This window comes from Eumetopias jubatus, unplaced genomic scaffold (genome assembly GCF_037043125.1).
Source record: "Eumetopias jubatus isolate StellerSeaLion01/CBP00866 unplaced genomic scaffold, mEumJub1_p1.0 scaffold_10, whole genome shotgun sequence".
Lineage (NCBI taxonomy): Eukaryota > Metazoa > Chordata > Mammalia > Carnivora > Otariidae > Eumetopias > Eumetopias jubatus.
The window spans coordinates 57,867,601-57,892,999 of NW_028274816.1; the positions used below are offsets into that span (position 1 = coordinate 57,867,601).

The window sequence follows — 25,399 nt, forward strand, 5'->3', positions numbered from 1 at the left end:
ATGCCCTGAGCCGAAGGCAGACGCTTAACCGACCGAGCCACCCAGATGCCCCAATTTTCTTTATGTTTTTTGATGAAACTTCATACCATTTTCCATAGTGGCTGCACCAATTTACATTCCCACCAGCAGACGCTTAACCGACTGAGCCACCCAGGCACCCCAACACTTCTGTCTCTTTGATGATGGCCATCTTAACTGGTGTGAGGTGATATCTCATTGTGGTTGTGATTTGCATCTCCCTGATGATGGGTGAGTGCACTGAATCTTGAAGGACCATGAGGATCTGATGTGGATGGAGAGCATCCCAGGCAGAGGGGACAGCATGTGCAAAGGCCCGGAGGTAGGAAACAGCCTGGCGGGAACTTAGTGGTTTGAGTGGTCACCCAGCCCCCAAAAGATACGTCCCCGTCCTCACCCCTGGAACCTATGAATGTGGTGACCTTATTTGGAAAAACGGTCCTTGCAGATATAATAAAGTTAAGGATCTCGAGCTAAGATCATCCTGGATTATCCAAGTGGGCCCTACATCTAACGACAAGTGTCCTTATAAGAGACACGCAGAGGAGAGACGCTTCTAGAGAAGAAGGCCAGGTGAAGACAGAGTCAGGGATGGAGTTATGCAGATACAAGCTAAGGATCCCTGGAGCCCCCCCAGAAGCTACGCTTAGCCCACACATCCAAGGTGGAGGTGAGGCTGTGTCCGAAAGAGCAGTCCCAGAGGCAGGGGCAGAGCAGCCGCAGGGGTACGGAGGTCTGTGTGCGTGGCTCGGGGTGGGGGCGCCCTCTGTTGGCTCCACACGCACCCTCACCTGCCCTTCCCCCCCCTCCTCGCCCCGGCCCCCTTCTGTCTCTCCCTTTCCAGGTCCCATTCCACTCCGACTAGTGCTCGGCCCCCCCTCCTTCTGGTGCCTCTGTCCATTTCGCACAGGCCTTCGCCATTCAAGGTGAGGATGAAGGCCCCAGGCTGGCCTCCTCCTTGCCCTGTGGGCATTGCTTCCGGCTGGAGGCAGCTCGCCCTTCGTCGTGCGTCCCGGCTTCGACCCAGCTCAGGGCTCTCAGGGCGCGAGTCCCGCGGAGGCGCCCTCAGCGGCGTGAGCCGCCACCTGCCACCACCAGGTGGCGCCCCTTGCCTCGGCCAGATCCACCCCAGCTCACTGTCGCCCCCCAAAATTTCCTTTCGCTTTCGATCTCTGGCTGTCACCCGGCCTGGCCCCTTCCACGCCCAGCCGGGGCAAGCCTGGTGCGTGAGGAGAAATGGACTCCGGGTCCCCGAGGGGCGGGGCTGGGGTCCCCCTCCTGGCTGAAGGAGGAGGGATGGGGGTCAGGTTGCTGGGTCCCTGGCCTGGGGAGGCTTCCGGGGACCGGACGTCGGGGTTCTTAGAAGGGGAGATGAGTTTTCACCATAACTGGGGCTCACGCAGGAAGCCCGAGGGAGTAGGAGGCGGAAACTTAGCCACATCAAGGAGCCAAGGGAGGGGTGGGGAGGTGAAGGGGCGGGTGAGGAAGGGGTTGGGGTGTGAGGGTCTGAGACTCCCTCTTCTGTCCCTTCCAAGATCTGGCCATAGGCATGAGGGGCCTTCGGCCGAGATGATAGTGCTGGTGCCAGCCTGGAGCCCAACTGTGCGTATACCCAGGGGACAAGCCGGGGGAAAGGCAGAGCAGTACCAAGATGGGCAGAGCTGAGAGAACAGATGGACAGAGGTGGGGGACATGGACAGGGGTAAGGGAGAGATGGACGGGGTGGGGGACAGGGGCAGGGGTAAGGGAGAGATGGACGGGGTGGGGGACATGGACAGGGGTAAGGGAGAGATGGACAGGGGTGGGGGACAGGGGCAGGGGTAAGGGAGAGATGGATGGGGTGGGGGACATGGACAGGGGTAAGGGAGAGATGGACGGGGTGGGGGACAGGGGCAGGGGTAAGGGAGAGATGGACGGGGTGGGGGACATGGACAGGGGTAAGGGAGAGATGGACGGGGTGGGGGACAGGGGCAGGGATGAGGGACATGGGCAGAGGAGGGGGACATGGACAGAGGTGGGGGATACGAGCAGGGAGGGGTGGGGAACACGGACAGGGGTGGGGGACAGGGGCAGGGGTGAGGGACGTGGGCAGAGGAGGGGGACGTGGGCAGGGGTGGGGTACAAATGAGGAAGGCAGGACCCAGGTGGAGGCAGAAACGGGAGGGAGGAACAGAGAGGGACAGCCCGCGGCCGAGGTGAGCAGGAGCCGAGCCTTGGGCGCAGCTGGGAAATGGGGAGAGCAGCCAGAAAGGGCAGCGTAAAGGCAGAGAGGAAACCAGGGAAGGCCGGTCCCGGATGGACACAGGAGCCAGGAGGAGGGCCGAGCCCTGGGCCGGAAAGAGTGCGACCTGGAAAGGGAGAAAGAGGGTCGAAGAAGGGTGGGGGCTGAGGGGGCCCAGGGGAGGGGTGCGCGTGGAGCCAACAGAGGGCGCTCCCCCCCACCCCCGTGTCGCGCCCACAGACCTCCCTGCTGCTCCTGCTGCTGCTCAGCCCCGGCCTGCGCGGGACCCCCGACTGCTCCTTCAGCCACAGCCCCGTCTCCTCCACCTTCGCAGTCACCATCCGCAAGCTGGTGAGGGCCCTGTCCCTTCCTCCCCAGGGCGCCTTTCTGAGGCCCAGGTTCTGTCACTGGGACTGAGCCACCCCGTCGAGGTGTCCTTCTTTGGGGCTCGCTGTCCCCCTCTCTCCGGGTCCCTCTCCCCCGCCCCCTGGATCTCCATAGTTCTGTTTCCTCCTGTCTTGTTTTCTCCCGCAGTCCGATTACCTGCTTCAGGACTACCCAGTCACTGTCGCCTCCAACCTGCAGGACGTGAGTCACAGATGGGAGGGGCTGGGGCAGAGGTGGGAAGGACAGACTACCCCTCAGGGGACCAGCTGGCTGACCTGCCCCCTCCTCCCCGGGGGATGCAGGGCTCCCGGCCCCAGCCCCTCACCCTTCCAGCCCCCAGCCCCCTCTGCTGGCCACCCCCCCAGCTTGGGTTGTCTCTCCCAGGACGAGCTCTGTGGAGCCTTCTGGCATCTGATCCTGGCCCAGCGCTGGATGGAACGGCTCAAAGCTGTGGCCGGGTCCCAGATGCAAATCCTGCTGGAGGCTGTCAACACGGAGATACACTTTGTCACCTTATGTGCCTTCCAGGTCAGCCCTGAACTTGGGGGACAAGCTAGGGGAGCGAGTTACCTTCCTAGGGATTGGAAGCCAAGCTCTGCTAGGCCTTGCTGGAGATTTCTTTGGACTAGCAACCCAAGGGAGGTGGAGCTGGAACCCCGGTCCCCCTGGGGGCCCCCTTGCTGAAAAGAGCACTTCTCTAGGCACTGAAGGAGGACGGGGGTCCTGGGCCCAGTGCACCGATTCTGAGTTTATTTCTCAGGCCCTGTTGCTGGGCGTTGCAGAGGGGTTCTCTCCCCTAGCCATCTGGGCGGCAGGGGTCCAAACTCTCTCTCTGTGAACCAGGCCTCACGGGGCCCTGGTAGGCGTTGCCAGGCAGGGAAGGCCCTTGGCCTGAGCAGACTGTGGGGGTGATGCCCTGGTGACATCTCCCTCCCCTGCCCCCAGCCCCTCCCCAGCTGTCTTCGCTTCGTCCAGACCAACATCTCCCACCTCCTGCAGGACACCTCCAAGCAGCTGATGGCCTTGAAGCCCTGGATCACTCGCAGGAATTTCTCTGGGTGCCTGCAGCTGCGGTGTCAGCCGGGTAACGGCCCCCAGCGCCCCCCAGCACCCCCTGCCTCTCCCATCCCACAGCCCCTCACCCCCTCTGCCCAGGCCAGCCCAGACCCCACCCTGCTCCCACTGGCTGTGTGACTTTGGGTGTGTTCCCCCAAGTTCAGTCCTCTATCTGGGCCTCAGTTTACCCATCTCTGACAAGGGAACAATAATCCCTGCCTGTTTCTCCAAGGCAGCCCTGTCCGAAAGAAATACAATGACAGCCACGTATGTAAGTGCAAATTCTCTAGTACCAAGATTTTTGAAGTTTTGGTTGGTTTTTTTGTTTTGTTTTGTTTTTTGAGTGAATTCACTTTTTTTTTTCCGGAATTTTCACATTCGTTATTTTTGTAGCAAATGATTGGTGGTTTTGTTTTTAAAACGTTTTCTTTTGGAATAGTTTTAGATTCAAAGGAGGGTACAAAGAAATTGTATGGGGGCGTCCTGGACACCCTTTACCCAGCCTCCCCAGCCCCAGGGTTGCATTTTGCTTCACGTTACTGATAGCACTGAAAGCAAAGCCAGAAATATGAGAGGGGTCCAGTCCGTGCGTATAATCCACAGAGTTTATTCCCATTTTACGAGTCGTGTGCGTGCTCGTTTCCTAGTGCTGCCATAACAAAGTACCAGAAACTGGGTGATTGGAACAGCAGACGTGGCTTGTTTAACGATTCTGGAGGCCAGAAGTCTGAAATCCATGTGTGGGCAGGATTGGCTCCTTCTGAGGGCTCTGAGGGAAAGCTCTGTTCCAGGCCTCTCTCCTTGGCTTTGTCAATGGCCATTTTCACACTCGCATGGTCTTCTTCCCCTGTGCACGCCTCCGTGTCCAGATTTCCCCTCTGTACAAGGACACCTGTCATGTGGGATGGAGGGCCCACCCTGATGACCTCATTTTAACTTGATTCTCTGTGTAATCCTATCTCCAAATAAGGTCGCATTCCAAGGTGGGGGGGGGGCGGTTAGGATTCCCGTGTATGAATTTTGAGGGACGCAATTCGCTCCGTAAAAGTGTATGTGTCTTTGCAATTTTTTCACCTGTGTGGCTTCTTGTGATCCCCACCACAATCAAACTGCTTAAATTGACCCCCTTCTAATAACTCCCATCCTTAGCCCCTGGCAACCACGAATCTGTTCTTTATAATGACGTTAATGGACTTCATAATTTTAAAATTATTCTTAATAACTCATCATTGAGATCACAAATTTAACTTAACCGAATGCCTCCAAAGGAGTACTGTTTGAACACATACCCAATACTGTATTTTAGATTTAATATTATTATTATTTTTTAATGCAGTCCTATCCCCAACATGGGGCTCGAACTCACGACCCCGAGTTCAAGAGCTGCATGCTGCACAGACCGAGCCAGCCAGGCACCCCCATGCTGTATTTTTTTTTTTAAGATTATTTATTTATTTATTTATTTGACAGAGAGAGACAGCGAGAGAGGGAACACAAGCAGGGCGAGTGGGAGAGGGAGAAGCAGGCCTCCCACCGAGCAGGGAGACCACCGTGGGACTTGGTCCCAGGACCCTGGGATCATGACCTGAGCTGAAAGCAGACGCCTAATGACTGAGGCACCCAGGCGCCCTATTTTTATTATTTTTTTAAGATTCATTTATTTATTTAAGAGAGAGAGTGCCCGCACAAGCAGGAAGGGGCAGAGGGAGAGAGAATCTCAAGCGGACTCGGGGCTCAATCTCATGCCCTGAGACCTAAGCCTAAACCAAGAGTGGGACACTCAGGTGGCTGAGCCACCCAGATGCCCCCTGATACTGTATTTTTAAAAATTAGTGAGATATTTTACATCCGTTTGTCCCCTAAGTCTCTGGGAACCAGTGTGTATTTAACACTGACAGCACATGGGAATTCAGACTCACCAGAGACCACGTGTCAATAGCCCCATGGGGCAAAAGCCTGCGGGATTGAACACAGCTCTAAAGGATCAATGAGAAATAACGTAATCAGAATATGATGAGAGACTATGCCCTGTGAAAACTTGATTTTTTCAGTGTATTAAGGTTTACTTTGGGGCGCCTGGGTGGCTCAGTCGGTTGGGCATCTGCCTTCGGCTCAGGTCATGATCCCAGGGTCCTGGGATCGAGCCCCACGGTGGTCTCCTTGCTCCGCGGGGAGCCTGCTTCTCCCTCTCCTGGGCCCCGTTCGTGCTCTCTCTCTCTCTCTACAATAAGTAAATAAAATATTTTTTTTAAAAAAAGGTTTACTTTGTGGCCAAGTACATTACCAGTTTTGTAACTGACCCTGTCTTAGGAGGAAAAGAAAAAAATAGATTAATTTTCTTGGCAGGATCGGGGTTGAATCTGTGTGTACATATTCTCCCCACCTTACTGTGGTATCATTCGGAGGCTTTCTGTCCTTGTATTTGTTACTAGATCTGTCGAGTTCTTTTTTTATTTCTATTTTTAGTAATCTCTACACCCAGTGTGGGGCTCAAACTCACGATCCTGAGATGAAGAATCACACGCTCTACCGACTGAGCCAGCCAGGCATCCCTGAGAGGGATATTTAAAACCACCCCCTCCATTTTTCTCACTGTCTCCCCACACTTTTGATCATTTTGCCCTCTATATTAAGCTTCATTGGTCATTTGTACTTACATTTATGACTATTCATTCATTTGACCGCATTTTATTAGCTACCTCCTGGGTGCTTGGCATTGGCGACACAGCTCAGAACAAGATCCAAGTGCTTGCACATGTGGGGCTGACATGCTAAGTGAGGTGACAGACAATAAACATGTGAGCAAATAATTAACAGGCAAATATCTGAGGGTAATGAGCCCCAGGCAGGCAAATTACCACAGGGTGATGGAATCATGGTGTGAGGTGGGTGGCTAGAGAGGTACTGAGAGTTGGGAACAAGAGAACCGCCTGTGCAAAAGCCCTGAGGCAGAAGCCTGTTTAAGGAACAGTGAAGAGACACATGTGCCGGGAGTCCAGCAAGCGAGGGGAAAAGAGAGGAGCTGGGTGAGGGTATAGAGGGAACAAAACTGGGGGGTATCTTTGACTATTTTATTATTTGTCAATTTGTCATTTGGTCAAATATTTAATGTGTGACACTGAGCTATTATAGTATTATTTAATGAGCGCTAAGTAGTAGGTTCTGCCAATAAATAAGACAGAGAAGGTCCCTGGTGCCCACAGGGAGCTCACAGCCCAAGGGAGGGAAAAGAAGAATACACAAATCGATATGTAAGCACCAGAAATCTATGTGTCCAATTGTAAAAGAAAATGCAAACTGACCAGGTGCCATGCTGTTCTAAGAACTTCCTGTGTGGTCACTCATTTAATTTTTGTGACCACCTTATGCGGCAGGTGTAATGAGTATCCCCATTTTACAGATGAGAAGACTGAGGCACAGAGAGGTGGGCGGCCCACCTGAAGTCACACAGCCAGCACCAGGCCTGCTTTTGTTTCCTTCCCTTCTCCGGCCCAGCCCTTCTCCTCGGTCACCCAGACTCCTCTCTCCCCTTAGACTCTTCCACGCTGCTCCCCCCAAGGAGCCCTGGGGCCTTGGAGGCCACAGCCCTGCCGGCCCCCCAGGCCCCTCTGCTGCTCCTCGTGCTGCTGCTGCCCGTGGGTCTCCTGCTGATGTCCACTGTCTGGTGCCTGCACTGGCGAAGGAGGAGGCGGAGGACGCCCTACCCTGGGGAGCAGATGAGTCTGCAGGTGGACAGAGGGCATGGGGAGGTCTGTGGGGGCGGCACTGACCCTGTGGCGACCACAGGTGACCTGCATCTCCAGTCTCCAGGACAGGCTGCCCCTGTGGCTCGTGAAGCTTGGCGAATCCTTCACCAGGCTGAGAACCCTGGACTTTGTTGGGTGGAGGGGGGCTGGGGCCATAAAGGGGGGACAGAGTGGAGGCTGGGTGAGGGTCCAAGGAGAGAGGACAAGGCCTGAGTCAGGGCCAGGACCAGCACCATGGAGACAGGCAGAGTCAGGGGTCAGGGATCAAGAAGGACAGGGCTGGAGATTGACAGGCTCGGACAGGTGGCACAGATCACCCTAGGTCTGGCCCAGCGGGAGATCTGGAGGAGCAGGGAGATTAGGGAAAGAGGGTGAGCTCGGTGGGGACCTGGGCGGGGGGGGGGGCGCGTTAGGGGCCCCAGGGGAGATATTTGGCTGCAGGAGTCTGCAAGCCAGGAGAGAACCCTCCTGAAGTGGGCGGAGAGGACCACCTTTGCAAAGCCCTCCAGGTGTGAAAAAGCTCTGGGTGTTCCAGTAACTCTCGTGAGCAAGCCTGGGGTGGGTGTGAGTGTGGGTGTGAAAAATCTAGCCCTCAGACACCAAGCAAGGGAGCTGGGACTTCCTGCCCAGGGCAGCAGGGAGCCCGGGGAGGTGAGTGATGGAAGAAAGAACGTGGGAACACTTGCGGAGGCAGGAGGCAGGAGGCAGGTGGGCCCAGGAGGGAGGAAGCTGGGGAGGCCCTAGTGGGTTCTTGATGGGCCCAGGGGGTTCTTTTTCTTTCTTTCTTTCTTTTTTTTTTTTTTAAGATTTCATTTGACGGAGAAAGACAGCCAGAGAAGGAACATAAGCAGGGGGAATGGGAGAGGGAGAAACAGGCTTCCCGTGGAGCAGGGAGCCCGATGCGGGGCTCGATCCCAGGACCCTGGGACCATGACCTGAGCCAAAGGCAGACGCTTAACGACTGAGCCACCCGGGCGCCCCAAGGGCTCCAGAGGGTTCTAACAAGAAACATTTTGCAGTAGCTGCTCACACATATGATGCCTCAGTCATACAGCCCTTATGCTGGGGCTTTCCACAAATTAACTCAATTGAGAAGCTGGTGCCATTATTATTTTTTTTTAAAGATTTTATTTATTTGACAGAGAGAGACACAGCGAGAGAGGGAACACAAGCAGGGGGAGTGGGAGAGGGAGAAGCAGGCTTCCCGCGGAGCAGGGAGCCCGATGCGGGGCTCGATCCCAGGACTCTGGGATCATGACCAGAGCTGAAGGCAGATGCCTAATGACTGAGCCACCCAGGCGCCCCGAAGCTGGTGCCATTATTATCCCATTTCATAGAGGCTGAAACCAAGGCACAGAGATGTAAATAATTTGCCAAAAGTCACCCAGCAGAGGAGTGACAGAACCAAGATTTGACTCTGGGCCTTCTGCTTTTCGTTCTTCTGCCTCAGTTTCCTTATCTGTACAAAAGACTCTAATAATAGTCTACCATAGAGTTGTCTGGAGGTTTAAGTGATGCATGCAAAGCCCTTAAAGAGAGGCTGTCCAATAGAAATAGAACAAAAACCACACATGTCACTTAAAACTTTTGAATAATTGGAGCGCCTGGCTCTCTTAGTCAGTAAAGCATGTGACTCTTGATCTTGGGGTTGTGAATTCAAGCCCCACGTTGGGCACAGAGATTACTTAAAATTTTTTTTTCTTCTAGGACCACCTGGGCGGCTTCGTTAGTTGAGCGTCTTGGTCTCAGCTCAGGTCTTGATCTCAGGGTCATGGGTTCTGCCTGCATTGGGTTCTACAATGGATGTGGAGCCTACTTAAATGAACAACTTCTCCTGTATTTAAAATTCTTGAAATTTACATTTGCAAAAGTAGATTCACCTGCTCAAGTTGTTTGAAACAAGTTTTCAAAAAAAAAAAGAAACAAGTTTTCCAATAACTTACTCCAAGATCAGTTTCAGCTTCTTGTTTTCTTTTTTTTAGAGAGAGAGAGAGAGCGCGCACACACGTGCCCGCATGGGGGGTGGGGTCAGAGGGAGAGAGAGAAACTTTTTTTTTTTAAGATTTTATTTATTCATTTGAGACACAGAGATACAGAGAGAGAGCATGAGCAGGGAGAGAGGCAGAGGGAGAAGGAGAAGCAGGCTCCCTGCTGAGCCAGGAATCCAATGTGGGGCTCGATCCCAGAACCCTGGGATCATGACCTGGGCCGATGGCAGATGCTTAACCATCTGAGCCACCCAGGCGCCCCGAGAGAATCTTTTTTTTTTTTTAAGATTTTATTTATTTATTTGAGAGAGAGAATGAGAGATAGAGAGCACGAGAGGGAAGAGGGTCAGAGGGAGAAGCAGACTCCCTGCTGAGCAGGGAGCCCGATGTGGGACTCGATCCCAAGACTCCAGGATCATGACCTGAGCCGAAGGCAGTCGCTTAACCAACTGAGCCACCCAGGCGCCCCTCCCCGAGAGAATCTTAAGCAGGCTCCATACCCAGTGGGACGAGATCCCCCTACCCTGAGATCATGGCCTGAGCCAAAATTAAGAGTTGGATGCTTAACCGACTGAGCCACCCAGGCGTCTCCAGGATCAGTTTCTAAGTTTAAATGATTTTTTCATTTCATTGTTTTCTGTATAGGAATTTTTATTACAATTTTTTTGGAAAAGGTAATCCGTTGGGAAGTTTTCCTCGCATCCTTGCTCCTGTCCACTCTGCTTTCCTGCTCTCCTAATAAGCACACTACCAGTTTAAGTTTAAATTAGCTGAAATGTAAAACTCAGCTCCTCGGTTGCCCTGGGCACATTTGGGGTACTCAGTATTCCCACGTGGCTGCTCCGTGGCTCTGTGGGAGAGCACAGGTGTCATGGTTTCCATCTTTGCAGAGATGGACAGTGATGCCCTAACACATAGCAGGCACTCCCTGGAAATGGAATTGTTTTCGGTACTTAGTCTGTGCAGAGAGCTGAGCTTGGTGCTCTCCTCTCCTCTATCCACGGATCCGCAGACGGCCCAGTGAGACAGACACATCTATCATCTCATTTTACAGAGGACGCTGAGGCCCAGCGAGACGAGTCACCTGCCAGAGGACACAGAGCTGGGACTCGGAGGAAGTCAGCTAGAGACTGGTCCCTTCCTCGACGGCGCTGCCCCGCTCACTCTCTCCCCAGGATGGAGGCAACGCCAGTCCCCAACGCCAGCCCCAGCCCCACCTATCCCCCTCTGTACAAAGTCCTTGTCCCCAGGAAATTGTATATAAATCATCCTTTTCTACCAGCTCTGGCCAGGCCTGTCTGTAGATGGGACAGGGTGCGGGCGGGGCATTTGGGGCGTGAGTCCGGGTTTTTCAGTTAATGCGTTTCATCCAGTACCGGTTTTCTGAGACCTCCCGGGGCCCAGAGCCAGCGCGCGGCAGTGCTGGGACCCAGACCGCGTCAGAATCCGCCCTTGTCGGGGCTCCTGATCTATGGGGGAGAAGACACAGGACCCAGGGCGCCTCATTGGCGTTCTAATGGCAGCAGTACAGGCATTCCGGGAGCCCGGGCGTGGCGGGGGGGGGGGGGGGTAAGGGAGGTTGGATACCTGACCCAGCCTGAGATCCCCGGAGGCGCTCAGGAGGCAAGGACTCTTGAGCCAAAAAGCCCTGGGGCTGTGACAGGCCAGATTTTAGAAGGTGGGGTTGGAGGGGAGGACATCCGAGGCAAGGGACACAGCCGAAGCGGAGGCCTAGAAGCCATCTGGAAGTCATTCCCTCATACACTCTTGGATCTCATAGGGAAAACTACTTCCGCCTGTTTTACAGATGGGGACACTGAGGCCCAGACAGGGCCGGGAGTTCGGCCAGGTCACAAGGAGGCAGCAGAGGCACCGGAATCCTTTTAAGCCTAGACTGGGCGCTTGACAGAGAGCCCACTTGCCCCCTGCGGGCCACCACGTGCCCTGCAGCCTGCTGTCGCTTTAGCGGGTGACGGCGCTTCCCCCCACCGCAGACACCTTGGCAACCCCCGAGAAGGAGCTTAGCAGCCCCTCAAAAATATGGCGGCCCAGGCTGGCCAGCCCCGCCCTAAGCAGAGCCGCTTCCTACCCCACGTGATCTCTCGCCCCGCACAGCAATGGCTGCCTAAGAGCCGATGGGAAAGATTGGACCCGGATTGGACAGTCAGAAGACGACCCGCCTTCTAGCGGGGCCCCTCTGCGCACGCGCAAGACACTTGGGCCAATGAAAAGACGGGAAGCTGCCCGCACAGCCCATGCGGCGTCACTTCCTCCGCCCCTGTTTCAAGGGATAAGAAACCCTGCGCTGAACCTCCCTCCTTTCTCAGGCGGCTGCCGAAGATGGCGGAGGGGCAGGTGCGGGCTCCGCGCGGGCCGGGAAGGCGTGGGGCTGGGTGGGTTCCGGGCCGGACCGAGATTGGGCCCTATTTCCCCTCGTTGGTGCTTTGTGAAACCTAAAGTCGATAAGTGAGCAAAATGAGCAGCTTTAGGCCTAAAAGGAGCCTGCAACGGGAAATACGAGATAAGTAGGACGGTTTTTTGGCCCGGGGCCGACTAAAATGCGGCATGATGCCTTCCTTAAGGGCGATTTTGGCGGCTCCCAGCACGGGGAGAGTTACTGTAACATTAGGCCTCGTTTCCCTTTGTCTCGGCCAGGCGTTGGCCGAATCGGGGCTGTGTGTCCCTAGGGACGGGGAAGCGCGCGGAAAACGCCTGGGCTGCCTCGGGGCGGTGGGAAACCGGGGACTGGCCAAAATGGAGGGCGCTCCCGCCGTACCCCAGGCGCGCGTCGCTTCACCCTCGTGGGAGTGTTAATCCGTGTCCTGCAGCTCTGGACGCTTTGGTAGGAGATCTTACGCAGTGGGGGAGCGTTCCTGCCTACAGGACATCCAGGAACGAATTGCTCTTCCCTTGTTCTTTGGGGTGACGGATACTTGATAAAGGCCAGAGGACTGATAAAAGGCTGCGCTGCCCTTAACCACCTGGGGGCCTTCGAGGGACACAGCAGAAGCTTAGCTCCGAGTCCCTGGATTCCTCTTCTAATTTCTAATATGTAAAGGAGGGGATGGCTCGGGAAAGGGTGTCCGTCTGAATTTCGTCTTGAGTCTGGGCGGTAAGGAAAGGAAAAGAAAAAGCACGTTTGTGGAGTCAGGAAGGTGGTAAAGTTCTTGGAACACGTGTTTTCTGCATTTACTGTGTGCTTGACACAGTTTGCTTTATATTTGGGCTCATTCGGTTAGCTACCATAATATTCCTGAGGCAGATACTGTTATCCTCATCTTCCAGGTGAGGAAGCTGGAGAGTTTAAGCCAAAGTCACATTGTCGGGAAGTCTGGCTTTAGATTCTGTGCCCTTCTGCCTTCCAACAATCACAAGTATATAACGAGCGCTCCGTAAGAGAGGGAACTTCACTCGTGAAGAAGCTGAGGATTTGGTATTGAGCAGTTCAGCCAGGGATGCAGAGCTAAATTCAGCCTAAGTTACCGCACAGGCTCCTGACTACACAGAGCCTCACCCACTCTGAACCTGTTTTCTTTATTAATCATTTTATGCTGGAAACTTACCCTTGAGAGAATTGGTCTGTTGGAATTCCACAACTTTTGTATCAGGGATTATAAATTCTAACTGGATCAATGGACAGAGTCTTGCCAGCCTTTGTTCAAATCCCAGCTCGCCCTCTCACCCTTGAATGTAATCGGGGCTTAAGAATTCTGGCCCTTAAGGCAGTGAGATATGAGGAAAGGCTTTTCCTTGCACCGAAATAGCCATTTGCTTTCTTGGCCACATCTGTACAGTGGACCTTGGGTCTTAGTTTCCAGGCCTCCTAATGAATAGGAGGCACTCCGGGGGAGACCGTGAAAGAAACAAGTAAAAAGCAACTGTTGCTTAGGGTGAGGAGTCAAAGCTGAGGGTGTGTCTAAGCCTTTCCATTTTATTTCCACCAGGTCCTGGTGCTTGATGGCCGAGGCCATCTCCTGGGCCGCCTGGCGGCCATCGTGGCCAAACAGGTGCTTCTGGGTAAGTCTGCTCTGTCTACAGCTCCCCTGGGTGTGATTCCCAGCCAGCGGTCAGTGATGAGCAACAGTCACCATCTTTCGTTTGAGTCTCACGACCGTGAGATAACCCCATGCACCGCTCTGAGACCTTCCAGCTTCTCCCTCTCCTGGGGTCTGGGGCTCTGAGATGAAAAATCCTTTCCTGTCGGGCTGTTAATTTAAGCACAAATCCAGCTCTGCTGGGGCCTTGGCTTTCTTGTGCATTGTGGTCAGCTCCACACAGGGGAAGAAACCCTGTTTCTAGCCTTCAGCAGTAACCGGGCAGGTGGGTAATGGCCAGTTTGTAGGTAGAGCCCTTGGGTGGCTTCACAGCCTTTGTCCTTGTTTGCCTCACTTTTCTTTTCCTCTAGGCCGGAAGGTTGTAGTCGTGCGCTGTGAGGGCATCAACATTTCTGGCAATTTCTACAGAAACAAGTGTAAGTTAGGACCTGGGAGAAGAGCTGGAGAGGGTGGACCTGGGAGATTGGCAGCCTTCATTGGCTCCAAAAGTGAGCCCACTAGTGGTGGGAAGTGCTCATTTGCGTTCCCTAACAGGCCCTTGGGAGTATGGATGTGTGTGTTGAAGAAGTTAGCATGTGGCTGGGGTCTGAGGCCTCGCACCCTCTCTCTCCCCAGTGAAGTACCTGGCCTTCCTCCGCAAGCGCATGAACACCAACCCATCCCGTGGCCCCTACCACTTCCGAGCACCCAGCCGCATCTTTTGGCGGACAGTGCGAGGTGAGCTGGGCCTGAGGACCACCCGGTGGATGGGTGGCCAGTGATGAGGACTTCTCCCACTTGCGTTCGAGTTCCCTGACCATGAGATGACTCCACATGCACTACCATCTGAGGCCACCAGTGTGCCGGGGGTGGGGGGGTGGGGGGCGGGGTCCTCATGAGCCCCACGGAGCAAGCCTGCTGTCCCTCCATCCACAGGCATGCTGCCACACAAGACCAAGCGAGGCCAGGCTGCCCTGGAGCGCCTCAAGGTGTTTGACGGGATCCCGCCGCCCTACGACAAGGTGAGCTCCAGGACCGTCCGCGCAGCCTTTGTGTCTGGCGTCCGTGATGTTGCAGTTATACCTACATTGTTTGACCCTCATGAGAACAGCACTGGCTGAGACGCTATTCCAGCCAGCCTTCTTCCCTGCCTGTCTCTTACTCCAGGGCTCTTAAGCCCCTCTTCTTCTCTAACAGAAAAAACGGATGGTGGTTCCTGCTGCCCTCAAGGTGGTGCGCCTGAAGCCTACACGGAAGGTAAGTTCCAGGTTTCACTGAGTCGTCTCACTAGGGGGCGAACTTGAGCCCCAAGACTGGCAGATGATGGTTCTTTCTCACGATGGTCTGCGGATGCCATTGCGGGCAGTGCCGATAATGCCGATGGCTCAGCTGATGCCAGCAGGAGCAGGGAGCCCCCAGGGTGGCTGTGTCTTTAACTTGGGCCTGCTGGGGAAAGTTGGGTCACCTAGGACATTTTGTCCGCTCCCTGTCCCACAGCCACCCTGGCTCCGCTTGCTTAGGACCTCTTTCTTCTCCCTCCCCACAGTTTGCCTACCTGGGGCGCCTGGCTCACGAGGTTGGTTGGAAGTACCAGGCAGTCACAGCCACCCTGGAGGAGAAGAGAAAGGAGAAGGCCAAAATCCATTACCGGAAGAAGAAGCAGCTCATGGTGAGGATGGCCTGGAACCCGAGGGCGCCACACTCCTGGGCAGGGCCTTGCGGGTGAACTCTCTGGACACAGTGGTCTTTGTTTGGTCCCGGAGGCCTCTACTTGAGGCCCACCTTGGGACAGGGGGTAGAATTGGGTTCCTGGGATGATGAAGGTCCTGGGTAGCGGCCATTGACCACCATCTGTCCTCTTCACCCCACAGAGGCTACGGAAACAGGCCGAAAAGAATGTGGAGAAGAAAATCGATAAATACACAGAGGTCCTCAAGACCCATGGACTCCTGGTCTGAGCCCAATAAAATTGACTGTTTATTCCTCATGCTTGGCCTGGCCTGCCCTTCCTCCATCGCCGCCCTAGGATATGGGGGACCCCCAGGGGCTGCTGTCTGGAGCCACAGGCAGCCTGGGGCTTAGAATGCTGGGAACACAGAAAGGGCTTTAGTCACTGCTGTTAATTCAGAAGGGCCTTCTTAAAAGGTTAAACTCTAAGAGCTTTGAGGCATTGTTGCCTGTAACCTCATTTCTGAGAGTTGTAAGAAATTGATAGTTGGAGCAACTATTTCACTGTTGGCAAGAGATCTGGAGAATGTTTGGATGGGAGCCCTGTGTTGTGAATGGGGTGTGTTTAAACTTGCGGCAGGCTCAGGTGCTATACTCTGCAGCTGTTAGGGTGTGAGGGTGCTGGGGGCCAAGCCTGGTGTTGTACAGACATAGTTCCAGATGCGTAGCCTGGGAAGTACAGCCAAGGGGTCTCAGGCACTGCCCTTGTGCTTTCCCTGTATTTTGTGATCCAAAACTAATAAATTATTTTTAAAGAAAGTTGGTGTCTTTGCAGTGTGTGTCTGCTGTGGAGGCAGGCCCTTGGCAGGCAAAGGGGGGCTTGAAAGAGAGGACTGGCCATGCTCCAGTCGCTTTCCACAACGGTTGGATTATAACCTGTCCTTCGTGGATGAGTTTTTATCTACCGCTCTCCAGGAATTTCCTTGAGTCCTGTATAGGTGTATTTCTCAAAACCATCATGGCCCAAGGTTGCTCAGTGAACCTACACTGTCCAATTCAGCTGCAAAGTATGGAATTGTCACCATCTTGAAACCAGTCCCATCATTGTGGGGTACGTGGGCTATTTTGGTCTTTGTCACACCAGGAGTTCTGTGCTTTGTGTAAAGAAACAGACCGGAAACATTTTGCAGGTAGCATTAGGCACTGAGAGTTGAAATAAGAAATCTAATGCTTTAGAAGAGTAAAGCTAGACTTTTTTTTTTTTTAAGATTTTATTTTATTTTTTTAAGATTTTATTTCTTTGATAACGACAGCAGGAACACAAGCAGGGGGAGTGGGAGACAGAGAAGCAGGCTCCCAGCTTAGCAGGGAGCCCGATGCGGAGCTTGATCCCAGGACCCTGGGATCATGACCTGACCCAAAGGCAGACGCCTAACGACTGAGCCACCCAGGTGCCCCATTTTATCTTTGACACACACAGCAAGACGAAACACAAGCAGGAGGAACGCTTAACTGAGCTGCCCAGGCGCCCCTAGACTTTAGAGATGGGGAGGGGGTGGAGGGAGACAGAGAATCATGGGCAGGCTTCACGCCCAGCACGGCCTGAGGCAGGGCTCCATCTCACAACCCTGAGACGACCTGAGCCTAACGAGTCTGAAGCTTAACCTCCCTGAGCCACCCAGGCGCCCCACCTTGGAAATTTCTAATTTAGAAGTTCAGTATTCAAATGCCTAAGAGTGCAGAGAAAACTAGTTAAATGTGATACACATTTTATTATAATTCACAGGGCATTTTACTTTAATTCAGGAGGCAAATTGCAACTCATGTCCTGTCATGATTAATCTTCCCAAAATGGCAAAGATACCACAGTGACTTAGGTTTTCTCTGAGAATCATTTAACAAATGGGTGGTATCTTCACCGCTCCTGGGGCTCCCCCTAACCACAGGAGCTGCCTCCAGAAGTGGCCAAAATTAAATACTAAGCTTAACAAAACTGCCTGTTAAAGCAATACAATATAGTCCCACCAAAAGCATGATCCCTTAAAAAGATAAATTTGGCTGTACAAACATGTAAAAACTACCCACTTCAAAAACAAGCCATGGACTGGGAGGAAATATTTGCAAATCCTACCTCTTTTGAACAACTTGTTTCCTGGGTATATTAACAAATACAAAAAACAAAAAACAGGCACCTGGCTGGCTCAGTAGTTAAGTGTCTGCCTTCGGCTCAGGTCATGATCCTGGAGTCCTGGGATCGAGTCCTGCATCGGGCTCCCTGCTCAGCGGGGAGTCTGCTTCTCCCTCTGACCCTCCCCCCCTCATGCTCGCTCTCTCTCTCTCTCTCATTCTCTCTCTCAAATAAAGTCTTTAAAAATAACAATAAAGCACAAGGAGGGGAGGGAAGAGAAGGAGAGAGACAGGTGTTTGGTCACGATGTGCCTATTTCCTACTGTGGGCTGTGGTCATTAAAAGCTGTGGACCTAAATATCTCCAAACTGCCCCACCCCTTCACGGTGAAGCAATATATATATTTTTTGCTTTTCCCTTATCATCAAAATCTCACCAGCTATTCTGAGCGATTTGCAAAATACTGAGCATTTTAAAAACCAGAGAGGAAATCACACCTAATCTCACCACCTGGAGATGCAAACCACCAGGGCAATGTCATTCATTTCCTTCCAGGCTTTTTTCTAAGTTGCTTTTGTACATAGCTTAGCACACATTGCAAATAACAACTATAGGGCCTGCCTTTTTTTTTTTTTAACTAAACATCATAAATCCTTATCAAGTTGTTCAAAAACTCCAGAAGATTACTTATTTCTTCAAAAAATAAAGCTACTACAAGGTCAGTGGGGGGGAAGACATGGAAGGCTTTAAAAGAGAAAAATGAAAAGTTCTTCTCTCTTAACCTTACCCCCAAAGGGACTGAAGCAACTAGAACAATTAAAAATGTTTCATTCAGGGGACCCAAGTTAGTTCACCCAGGCACCCAAGTTAGTGCAATTTAAAGACACCATATACATATGCGCAGCCTTCTCTATAGCAGCAATGTCCAACAGAACTTTCTGTGTTGATAAAAATGCATTGAATGGGGCGCCTGGGTGACTCAGTCGTTAAGTGTCTGCCTTCGGCTCAGGTCATGATCCCAGGATCCTGGGATCAAGCCCCACATCGGGCTCCCTGCTCCGCGGGAAGCCTGCTTTCCCCCCCTCCCTCTGCCACTCCCCTTGCTTGTGTTCCCCCTCTTGCGGTGTGTCTCTCTGTCAAAAAAAAAAAAAAGGCACTGAATCAGAGTGCCTGGGTGGCTCAGGCAGTCAAGTGTCTACCTTCAGCTCAGGTCATGATCCCGGGGTCCTGGGATCGAGCCCCAAGTCGGGCTCCCTGCTCAGATGTGAGCCTGCTTCTCCCTCTCCCTCGCTCTTCCCCCTGCTCATGCTCTCTCTCTCACTCTCGCTCTCTCTCAAATAAATAAAATCTTTAAAAAAATTTTTTTGAATCTTTTCTAATATGCAAGCCACACCTGGCTTCTGGGCACTTGACATAATGAAGAAGGTGACTGAAGAACTGAGTTTTAAATTGTATTCAAGGGGCACCTGGGTGGCTCAGTCGGTTAAGCATCTGCCTTCGGCTCAGGTCATGATCCCAGGGTCCTGGGATCGAGCCCTGCATCGGGCTCCCTGCTCCGTGGGAAGCCTGCTTCTCCCTCTCCCACTCCCCCTGCTTGTGTTGTCTCTCTCTCTGTCAAATAAATAAATAAAATCTTTTTTTAAAAAGATTGGTAGAGAGAGAATGGTAGAGATAGAGAACATGAGAGGGGAGAGGGTCAGAGGGAGAAGCAGACTCCCTGCTGAGCAGGGAGCCCGATGCGGGGCTCGATCCCAGGACCCTGGGACCATGATCTGAGCCGAAGGCAGACGCTTAACCAACTGAGCCACCCAGGCGCCCTAAAAAAAAGGATTTTATTTATTTATTTGAGAGATACAAAGCACAAGGGGGTGGGGGGAGGGGGAGCAGGCAGAGGGAGAAGCTCACCAGCCAGACCCGGGTTTGATCCCAGGACCCTGGGATAGTGACCCTAGTGGAAGGCAGACACTTAACCGACTGAGCCACCTGGGAGCCCCAGAAACCTCACCCTCTTCATAGTGTGTCACCACTGTGGAGCTTGGGGGATAGTTTCCACGGGAGCCTGAGAGGTGAGGCACTGAACAAAGAATTCAACTGAAGGAACAGCAAAGTTGAAAAGTCCCAAGGCCAGAAGAATCTACATGTTTCAGACGCAGCAAGGAAGGAGGAGAGGAAGAGCATAAAATGGAAGAGGCATCACAAGAGAGTAAGGCCCTTTAAATGTGGTCTGTGCACCAGAGCCTCATGCTACAGGATAAGTACACAAATTGAGAGGGACCGTTTGGAAACTTAGAAAGCAATTCTTTGTCGGTTGAATCTAAAAAAATGTATTTAAATGTCTGCTTCCTAAGACTTTGCTTTCTGAGAATTTATAAAATAACAGGGCGCCTGGGTGGCTCAGTCGGTTAAGCTGGTTAAGCATCTGCCTTCAGCTCAGGTCATGATCTCAGGGTCCTGGGATCGAGCCCCGCGTCGGGCTCCCTGCTCGGCGGGAGGCCTGCTTCTCCCTCTCCCACTCCCCCCTGCTTGTGTTCCCTCTCTCGCTGTGTCTCTGTCAAATAAATGAGTAAAATCTTAAAAATAAATAAATAAATAAATAAAATCTTTAAATAAAATCTTAAAAAAAAAAGTACCCAATTATAGACCTGCACCGTTCAGGGCCGTAGACGTTAGTTCCACGTAGCTGTGTAAATTTAAATCTAATAACATGAAACAAAGTTAAAAATTCAGGTCCTCAGTCTCACACACACTTGAAGTGCCAGCGGCCACAGAAAATCAGCAGAAGGGGTTTTTTTCCCTTTAAAATTTTTATTGTTATGTTAATCACCATCCATTACATCATTAGTTTTTGGTGTAGTGTTCCATGATATTCATTGTTTGAGCCTAACACCCAGTGCTCCGCGCAGAACGAGCCCTCTTTAATACCCATTACCAGGCTAACCCATCCCCCCACCCCCTAGCAGAAGGGTTTTTTATTTTGCTTTTTTGTTTGTTTGTTTTCACTAAACTATTGTCTGGGGATGAAACAGGACATAAAGGACAACAAACTTCATTACACTTGAAAATAACTCGTGGTCAAGCCCGCCCCTCACAAAGATGGCGGCGCCGCTGGCTCACGCCCCTAAAACCTTCTGGCTGGCCGCCCCGCAAAAAGATGGCCGCCGCCACCACATCCCGTCTGAATTCTGCAGGAGCCCAGCCACGCGGTCTCTTAGCTCCGCCGACACGTGCCCGCCTCCCTATAACTCTCGCGATAACGTACGCGAGCTCAAGGCTGGCCTTGCCTTCCCAACGTGAACTAGCGCACCCCAGCGCATTCATGGCGTGACTTTCGCGAGAAGGCGTCAGCCACTTCTCCACCCCCTGCCCTTGGTCCTGTGGCGCGTCCGTGCGGGGTTTGGGCCGCCCGTCAATCACAGTCGCTCCCGAGGCACCGCCCCAAGCCCTGCTCCCGCCCCCCTTCGTCACTTCCTCCCTAGCCCCTGTGCCGTCGATAAGGAAACCCGGACGCCCTTCCGGCTTTCCTTTTTTGAGGCGGCCGGGAAGATGGCGGACATTCAGGTGCGGGCTCGGGGTTGGCGCGGATGCTGCGGGGCCCACCCTCGGCGTCAGGGGCGCGTCCCGGAGAGAAGGACTCCGCGCCCCAGTCTGGGGGCTAATGCCAGACGGCCTCGATTTCTCAGGCATTAATTCGGGGGCGCGTGTCTTTGAATTAATCTAGATTAGCGCCTCCTAAGCCCTGGGGGCTCCCCGCGTGGGGTTTAGTGGAGGCTCAAGCCTTTTAGGAGTTATCTTCTTAAAACTTAACGGGGTGGTTTTCCGGAGGCCTTGGGCCATCGGGTTAATCCTGTGAGAACTGAGCCCTAAGGGCTAATCCAGGAAGCCCGTGGTTTGGGTATTTATTTCTGAAGTCGTATATATTATATAAGGAGAGAATCGCGGGTGGGTGTGCTTGTGGCTTGGAGAGTAATCGTTGCTGAAAGGTGTCCACGCTGTTAGAGGAATGATTGTGTGTGCCTGGGTTTTAAGGAATGAGTTCTGCAGGTGATGGGAGGTGTTTTAGAGCGTAAATGCTTAAGAAAACCCTGGTTCAGAGTTGAGTCTGAACTCAGACTCGGGGTGAGTGTTTTAGATGGTAGTTATGGAGGCTTGGGAGGCTGCCGTTTGGGGAGTAAATGCTGGAGAGGATGGGATCTGGGGTTTCTGGGAAGGTTTCCAGGCCAGGTTGCCGGCTCCAGGCTCACCAGCTTTCTGCTCATCCACCTAGACTGAGCGCGCCTACCAAAAGCAGCCAACCATCTTTCAAAATAAGAAGAGGGTCCTGCTTGGAGAAACTGGCAAGGAGAAGCTCCCGCGATACTACAAAAATATCGGTTTGGGCTTCAAGACGCCCAAGGAGGTATGGGGGCTACTCTCAGAAGGAAGGAGACCCCTGTGTCCCTGCAGGTGTGCACACACCGGATTACCTCGGCCACATCTGATTGGCTCCTCCAGGGCCTGGTGGGAAATATAGTACCTGTCCCTGAGGCCACACGCCCGATTATTTCAGGAAGGTGCTTGCTCCAAGGCTCACTCCTTTCTTTCCCTTTTTCAGGCCATTGAGGGCACCTACATTGACAAGAAATGCCCCTTTACTGGTAATGTCTCCATCCGAGGGCGGATTCTTTCTGGTGAGCGAGGGGGCTTGGGTTCAGATTTCTGGGTCTGAGGGCCGATGGGCTGGGGAATGCTCAGAATTCCTGGGTGAGGGGGCGCCTGGGTGGCTCAGTCGGTTAAGCAGCTGCCTTCGGCTCAGGTCTTGATCCCAGGGTCCTGGGATCGAGCCCCGCGTCCGACTCTCTGTTCAGCGGGAAGCCTGCTTCTCCCTCTCCCTGTGCTTGTGTTCCTGCTCTCGCTGTCTCTCTCTCTGTTGAATAAATAAATAAAATCTTAAAAAGAAAAGAATTCCTGGGTGAGGAGGGGGTGGGCAGACGCCTGGTTCCAGGGGGCACTGGCAGATGATGTCTTTTCACAATGGTCTTCAGATGCCCACCACGGACACTGCTGAGAAAGCCACCTGGCACAGCTGATGTCAGCAGCAGGGCTTGGGATCCTTCCTTGGCAGCTCCCAATTCCCAGCATGCTCTGGGCTGCCCAAAGCCCCCCTTCCCCAGGGGCTGACCTATGATCCATCCCCTCCCCCCAGGTGTGGTGACCAAGATGAAGATGCAGAGGACCATTGTTATCCGCCGAGACTACCTCCACTACATCCGAAAGTACAACCGCTTTGAGAAGCGCCACAAGAACATGTCTGTGCACCTGTCCCCCTGCTTCAGGTGAGCACGGTGGGCCCACAGGTTCACAGGCAGAGGAGGGGGTGGTCTGCCCCCGAGGCTGAGTGACATGGGGGACCTGGCCAGGGTTAACGGGGCGCCTTGGTTGCTGTGTGGGTAGTAAACTGTTGGAGACGGTGTGAGGAGACTGGTGGAACCAAGCAGATGTCCTCAGGAGCCTCCAGTCTGTATAAAGTGGAGAGGATCGATGGAGGTCTTCTGCCCCGAGAGATCCCTGAGAGGGTTGGAGTGTTCTCTATGCACCTTGGACAGTTTTGTGGTCAATAAATAATGACCGGGGGCAGGTGGATCTGGAAACTGGGGCTTGGGTGGGGTTTGGTGGGGCCAAAGCAGAGAGGCCTCAGGCTCTAGTGGCGTGCATGGGACAGTCAAGCTCGTGACACAGCACCTGCCCACCTCCACAGGGATGTCCAGATCGGCGACATCGTCACAGTGGGTGAGTGCCGGCCCTTGAGCAAGACTGTGCGTTTCAACGTGCTCAAAGTCACAAAGGCTGCTGGCACCAAGAAACAGTTCCAGAAGTTCTGAGACGAGACATCTGTCCACACCCCTGAAGAAAATAAAGTTACTTTCCCAGCCAGGGGCCTGGCCCAGGGTATCTGCTTCTTTGCCAGAGGGAATGTTCCTGGGAATTGAATGGGGTTGATGCAAAAGATGGGGTTCTCTTTCATCCTCTGGACCCCCATGTAAGGGTGGGACTGGGAGTCACATCCTTCCTGTCCTCTCATTTTTGGGTGAAGATACGAACCTGTATTAAGATACTGCCCCCCTCTTTGGGTCTCCTTTTGGTCCATGTCACCTCTTGGTGTCGGAAAGTAAGCCCTTCTACCTGGCGTTGGGGCGTGCCCCCCACCCCCAGTCTCTGGGGAGGAAGTGAGTGAGGGTGTAGCCACCTGCGTTCTCTCAGCTCCGGTCTAGGCCCTCTGGCCTCCTTGGGAGGGGGAGGGTGAAGCAGCCACCTCTGGACCTGGCTGGGGCGGGGAGGTGGTGAGGCAGGCGGGGGTGGATGGGCTTGCAGAGTCCTGTGCTGTCTGGTTCTGAACCACAGGGGTCTGGACTTCAACCTGGGCTTTCCTTTCTCCCTTGACAGTGGGGGAGTGGGGCAGGGAAGCCAGGCAGCTCTCCCCTCCAGCTCCAGGCCCCATTGCCCCTTCCTGAGCGAGCACCATGCCCCTTTGCAGACGAGCAAACTCATCTGAGGGGGCAGGTTCTCCCCTCAGTGAGTAGCTGAGCTTCCTGTCTCACTCAGGTACTAGAAACTTCTTTCGCCTGAAAATCCAAGAAAGTTGGCTTTGAAGGCACTTCTCATCTCAGGCCAAGCTGGAGCCAGCCTGGGACCCACCTCTGCAGCACCCGGTTGCAGGCTGCTCAGACATGGGTTAGGAAGCCCCTGGAAGGGAGACTGACCAGGTCGGGGTGGCCTTGGGGGAGGAGAGGAATGGGAACAGGGTCAGGGAAAGAACTTTCTGACATGGCCAAATGGTGACCTGGACTGTCGGGAAAATGTGGGGAAGGGAGACAGGCTGACCCCAACAGTGGAAGACATTCTGTTAAAGAAAAATGGGGCGGGGGAAAGGAGAGGGACCTTGAGGATCAGTTACAGAGATAAGGACAGAGGGCTCAGCTGGACTCTGAGCAAGGTCGGAGACCACAGGTAGTGAAGACTCAGATTTCAGAACAAGACCCGACGGACCTTGAGCAGGAAATCAAGTTCAAGATGATAAACCTGGGGGTCAGCAAGGCAGCAGGAAGGGGGGGGCACTGACTTCTAGAATCTGGAGAGACCCTCACCTGAGCCGCAGCAGGCGGAGATGGAGGCACAGAGGGAGGTGCTGGGGTCACATGCTGACTTCACCCCTTGGGGCTGGTGCTGCTGGGGTCCCCAGGTCCCTGCCCCCCATGCCTGTACCAGGGACCAAGGCACAGCACTGGTACAAGGGTTGGGAGACAGGGCCGAGAGGAGAGGAGCTGCTGCCTCCAGGGGCGCCGCCTCTGGACCAGCTCTGCTGCTCCTTTTTACCCAGACCCAGTGAGGGCGGGGGTTCCTGCCAGAGGAAGTGGGGCCGCATCAAAGGGGGCAGGAAGGGGCAGGGACAGGTCAGAAGGGGGCACCGCCCCGGATTTTCAGCCTGCAAGCCCGCCCCACCCCGTGCTAGAGGGCAGGGACCCTGCAGAAGGGGACCGGGACCCAGAAAGGGCTCTGAGGTTGCTCCCAGAGCCCCCCCACCACAGGTGTTTCCGTTTGGGGTGGGGCTGCCCTGTTGACAACAGCAGCCCAGCTCCCCTGTTCCCTCCCAGTGGTGATTGGGGTGTCTCCTTGGCCCCCCACCGCATTAGGTTACCTAGTCACCGCTGGGGCATCTGCCTGGTATATGTTGGGGGACACCTCTGCTGGGCCTGGTGGGTCAGGTGGTAAAGACCAAGGAGAGACGGCCTGGGGTCACGCCACTTGTGCCTGGAGGGAGGTGACCACAGTGTCTATCCTTTTTAGAGTCAAGTGACAGCCAGAGACCATTCCTAGGTCCATCACAGCCTCAGCGCTTGCCCTCTGCCCTCCTCAGCGCTCTTCCCTCTTGGCTCGGCCAGCCAGCGCCCACCAGACCTGCTCCCTCCTCTGAGCCTTCGGCACTGGCTGTGCCCACTGCCTGGAAGCTCTCAGCTCCGGTGTCCACCTGGCTCCCTCCTTCATTGCCTTCGGCTGTAATGCTCACCAGCCTCTTTCCGTCTGGCAAAACCTCCAGTCCTCCCAACCACCCCTCCTGGCTTCATTGCCCTACAGAGACAGGTGAAGCCCATTCCTTGTATGTTTATACGTTTATTGTAC

At 53.8% G+C, this 25,399-nt stretch overlaps 3 protein-coding genes, 1 long non-coding RNA gene and 5 other non-coding genes across 11 annotated transcripts; 8 read left to right on the plus strand and 1 right to left on the minus strand.

Moving 5' to 3' along the window:
• The first annotated feature begins 1,181 nt into the window (after positions 1-1,181).
• Positions 1,182-10,697, plus strand: FLT3LG (fms related receptor tyrosine kinase 3 ligand). Of its 3 annotated transcripts, XM_028091650.2 has the most exons (8): positions 1,182-1,240; positions 1,554-1,620; positions 2,480-2,590; positions 2,774-2,827; positions 3,011-3,154; positions 3,572-3,710; positions 7,217-7,410; positions 10,471-10,697. In XM_028091650.2, exons 2-8 carry the CDS (start codon positions 1,588-1,590, stop codon positions 10,678-10,680), a joined length of 885 nt encoding a protein of 294 aa, XP_027947451.1. In that variant the 5' UTR covers positions 1,182-1,240; positions 1,554-1,587; the 3' UTR covers positions 10,681-10,697. The 3 variants fall into 3 exon arrangements, with proteins under 3 accessions (XP_027947451.1, XP_027947450.1, XP_027947449.1); XM_028091649.2 differs by lacking the exon at positions 1,182-1,240 and having other exon boundaries at positions 1,498-1,620; XM_028091648.1 differs by lacking the exon at positions 1,182-1,240 and having other exon boundaries at positions 3,626-3,710.
• A 973-nt stretch (positions 10,698-11,670) lies between these two features.
• RPL13A (ribosomal protein L13a) lies at positions 11,671-15,437 on the plus strand. The gene is made up of 8 exons (XM_028091655.2): positions 11,671-11,771; positions 13,361-13,433; positions 13,822-13,887; positions 14,087-14,188; positions 14,387-14,472; positions 14,648-14,707; positions 14,997-15,119; positions 15,322-15,437. The coding sequence occupies exons 1-8, from the start codon at positions 11,757-11,759 to the stop codon at positions 15,406-15,408; spliced, it is 612 nt and encodes a 203-aa protein (XP_027947456.1). The 5' UTR covers positions 11,671-11,756; the 3' UTR covers positions 15,409-15,437.
• LOC114199664 (small nucleolar RNA Z195/SNORD33/SNORD32 family) lies at positions 13,480-13,562 on the plus strand. The gene has a single exon (XR_003607334.1). It is a non-coding gene; the product is annotated as a small nucleolar RNA Z195/SNORD33/SNORD32 family (small nucleolar RNA).
• LOC114199663 (small nucleolar RNA Z195/SNORD33/SNORD32 family) lies at positions 14,222-14,306 on the plus strand. Its single transcript, XR_003607333.1, has one exon. It is a non-coding gene; the product is annotated as a small nucleolar RNA Z195/SNORD33/SNORD32 family (small nucleolar RNA).
• On the plus strand, positions 14,508-14,578 carry LOC114199665 (small nucleolar RNA SNORD34). The gene has a single exon (XR_003607335.1). It is a non-coding gene; the product is annotated as a small nucleolar RNA SNORD34 (small nucleolar RNA).
• Positions 14,766-14,852, plus strand: LOC114199657 (small nucleolar RNA SNORD35). The gene has a single exon (XR_003607327.1). It is a non-coding gene; the product is annotated as a small nucleolar RNA SNORD35 (small nucleolar RNA).
• Positions 15,438-20,694: 5,257 nt separating the features above from the next.
• Positions 20,695-23,165, plus strand: RPS11 (ribosomal protein S11). The gene is made up of 5 exons (XM_028091595.2): positions 20,695-20,803; positions 21,510-21,641; positions 21,837-21,912; positions 22,428-22,557; positions 22,980-23,165. The coding sequence occupies exons 1-5, from the start codon at positions 20,789-20,791 to the stop codon at positions 23,101-23,103; spliced, it is 477 nt and encodes a 158-aa protein (XP_027947396.1). The 5' UTR covers positions 20,695-20,788; the 3' UTR covers positions 23,104-23,165.
• LOC148163255 (uncharacterized) lies at positions 21,856-24,460 on the minus strand. Its single transcript, XR_015769193.1, has 2 exons — positions 24,367-24,460; positions 21,856-22,148 (listed from the first exon to the last, which is right to left on the minus strand). It is a non-coding gene; the product is annotated as an uncharacterized LOC148163255 (long non-coding RNA).
• LOC114199658 (small nucleolar RNA SNORD35) lies at positions 22,235-22,320 on the plus strand. The gene has a single exon (XR_003607328.1). It is a non-coding gene; the product is annotated as a small nucleolar RNA SNORD35 (small nucleolar RNA).
• Positions 24,461-25,399: the final 939 nt, after the last annotated feature.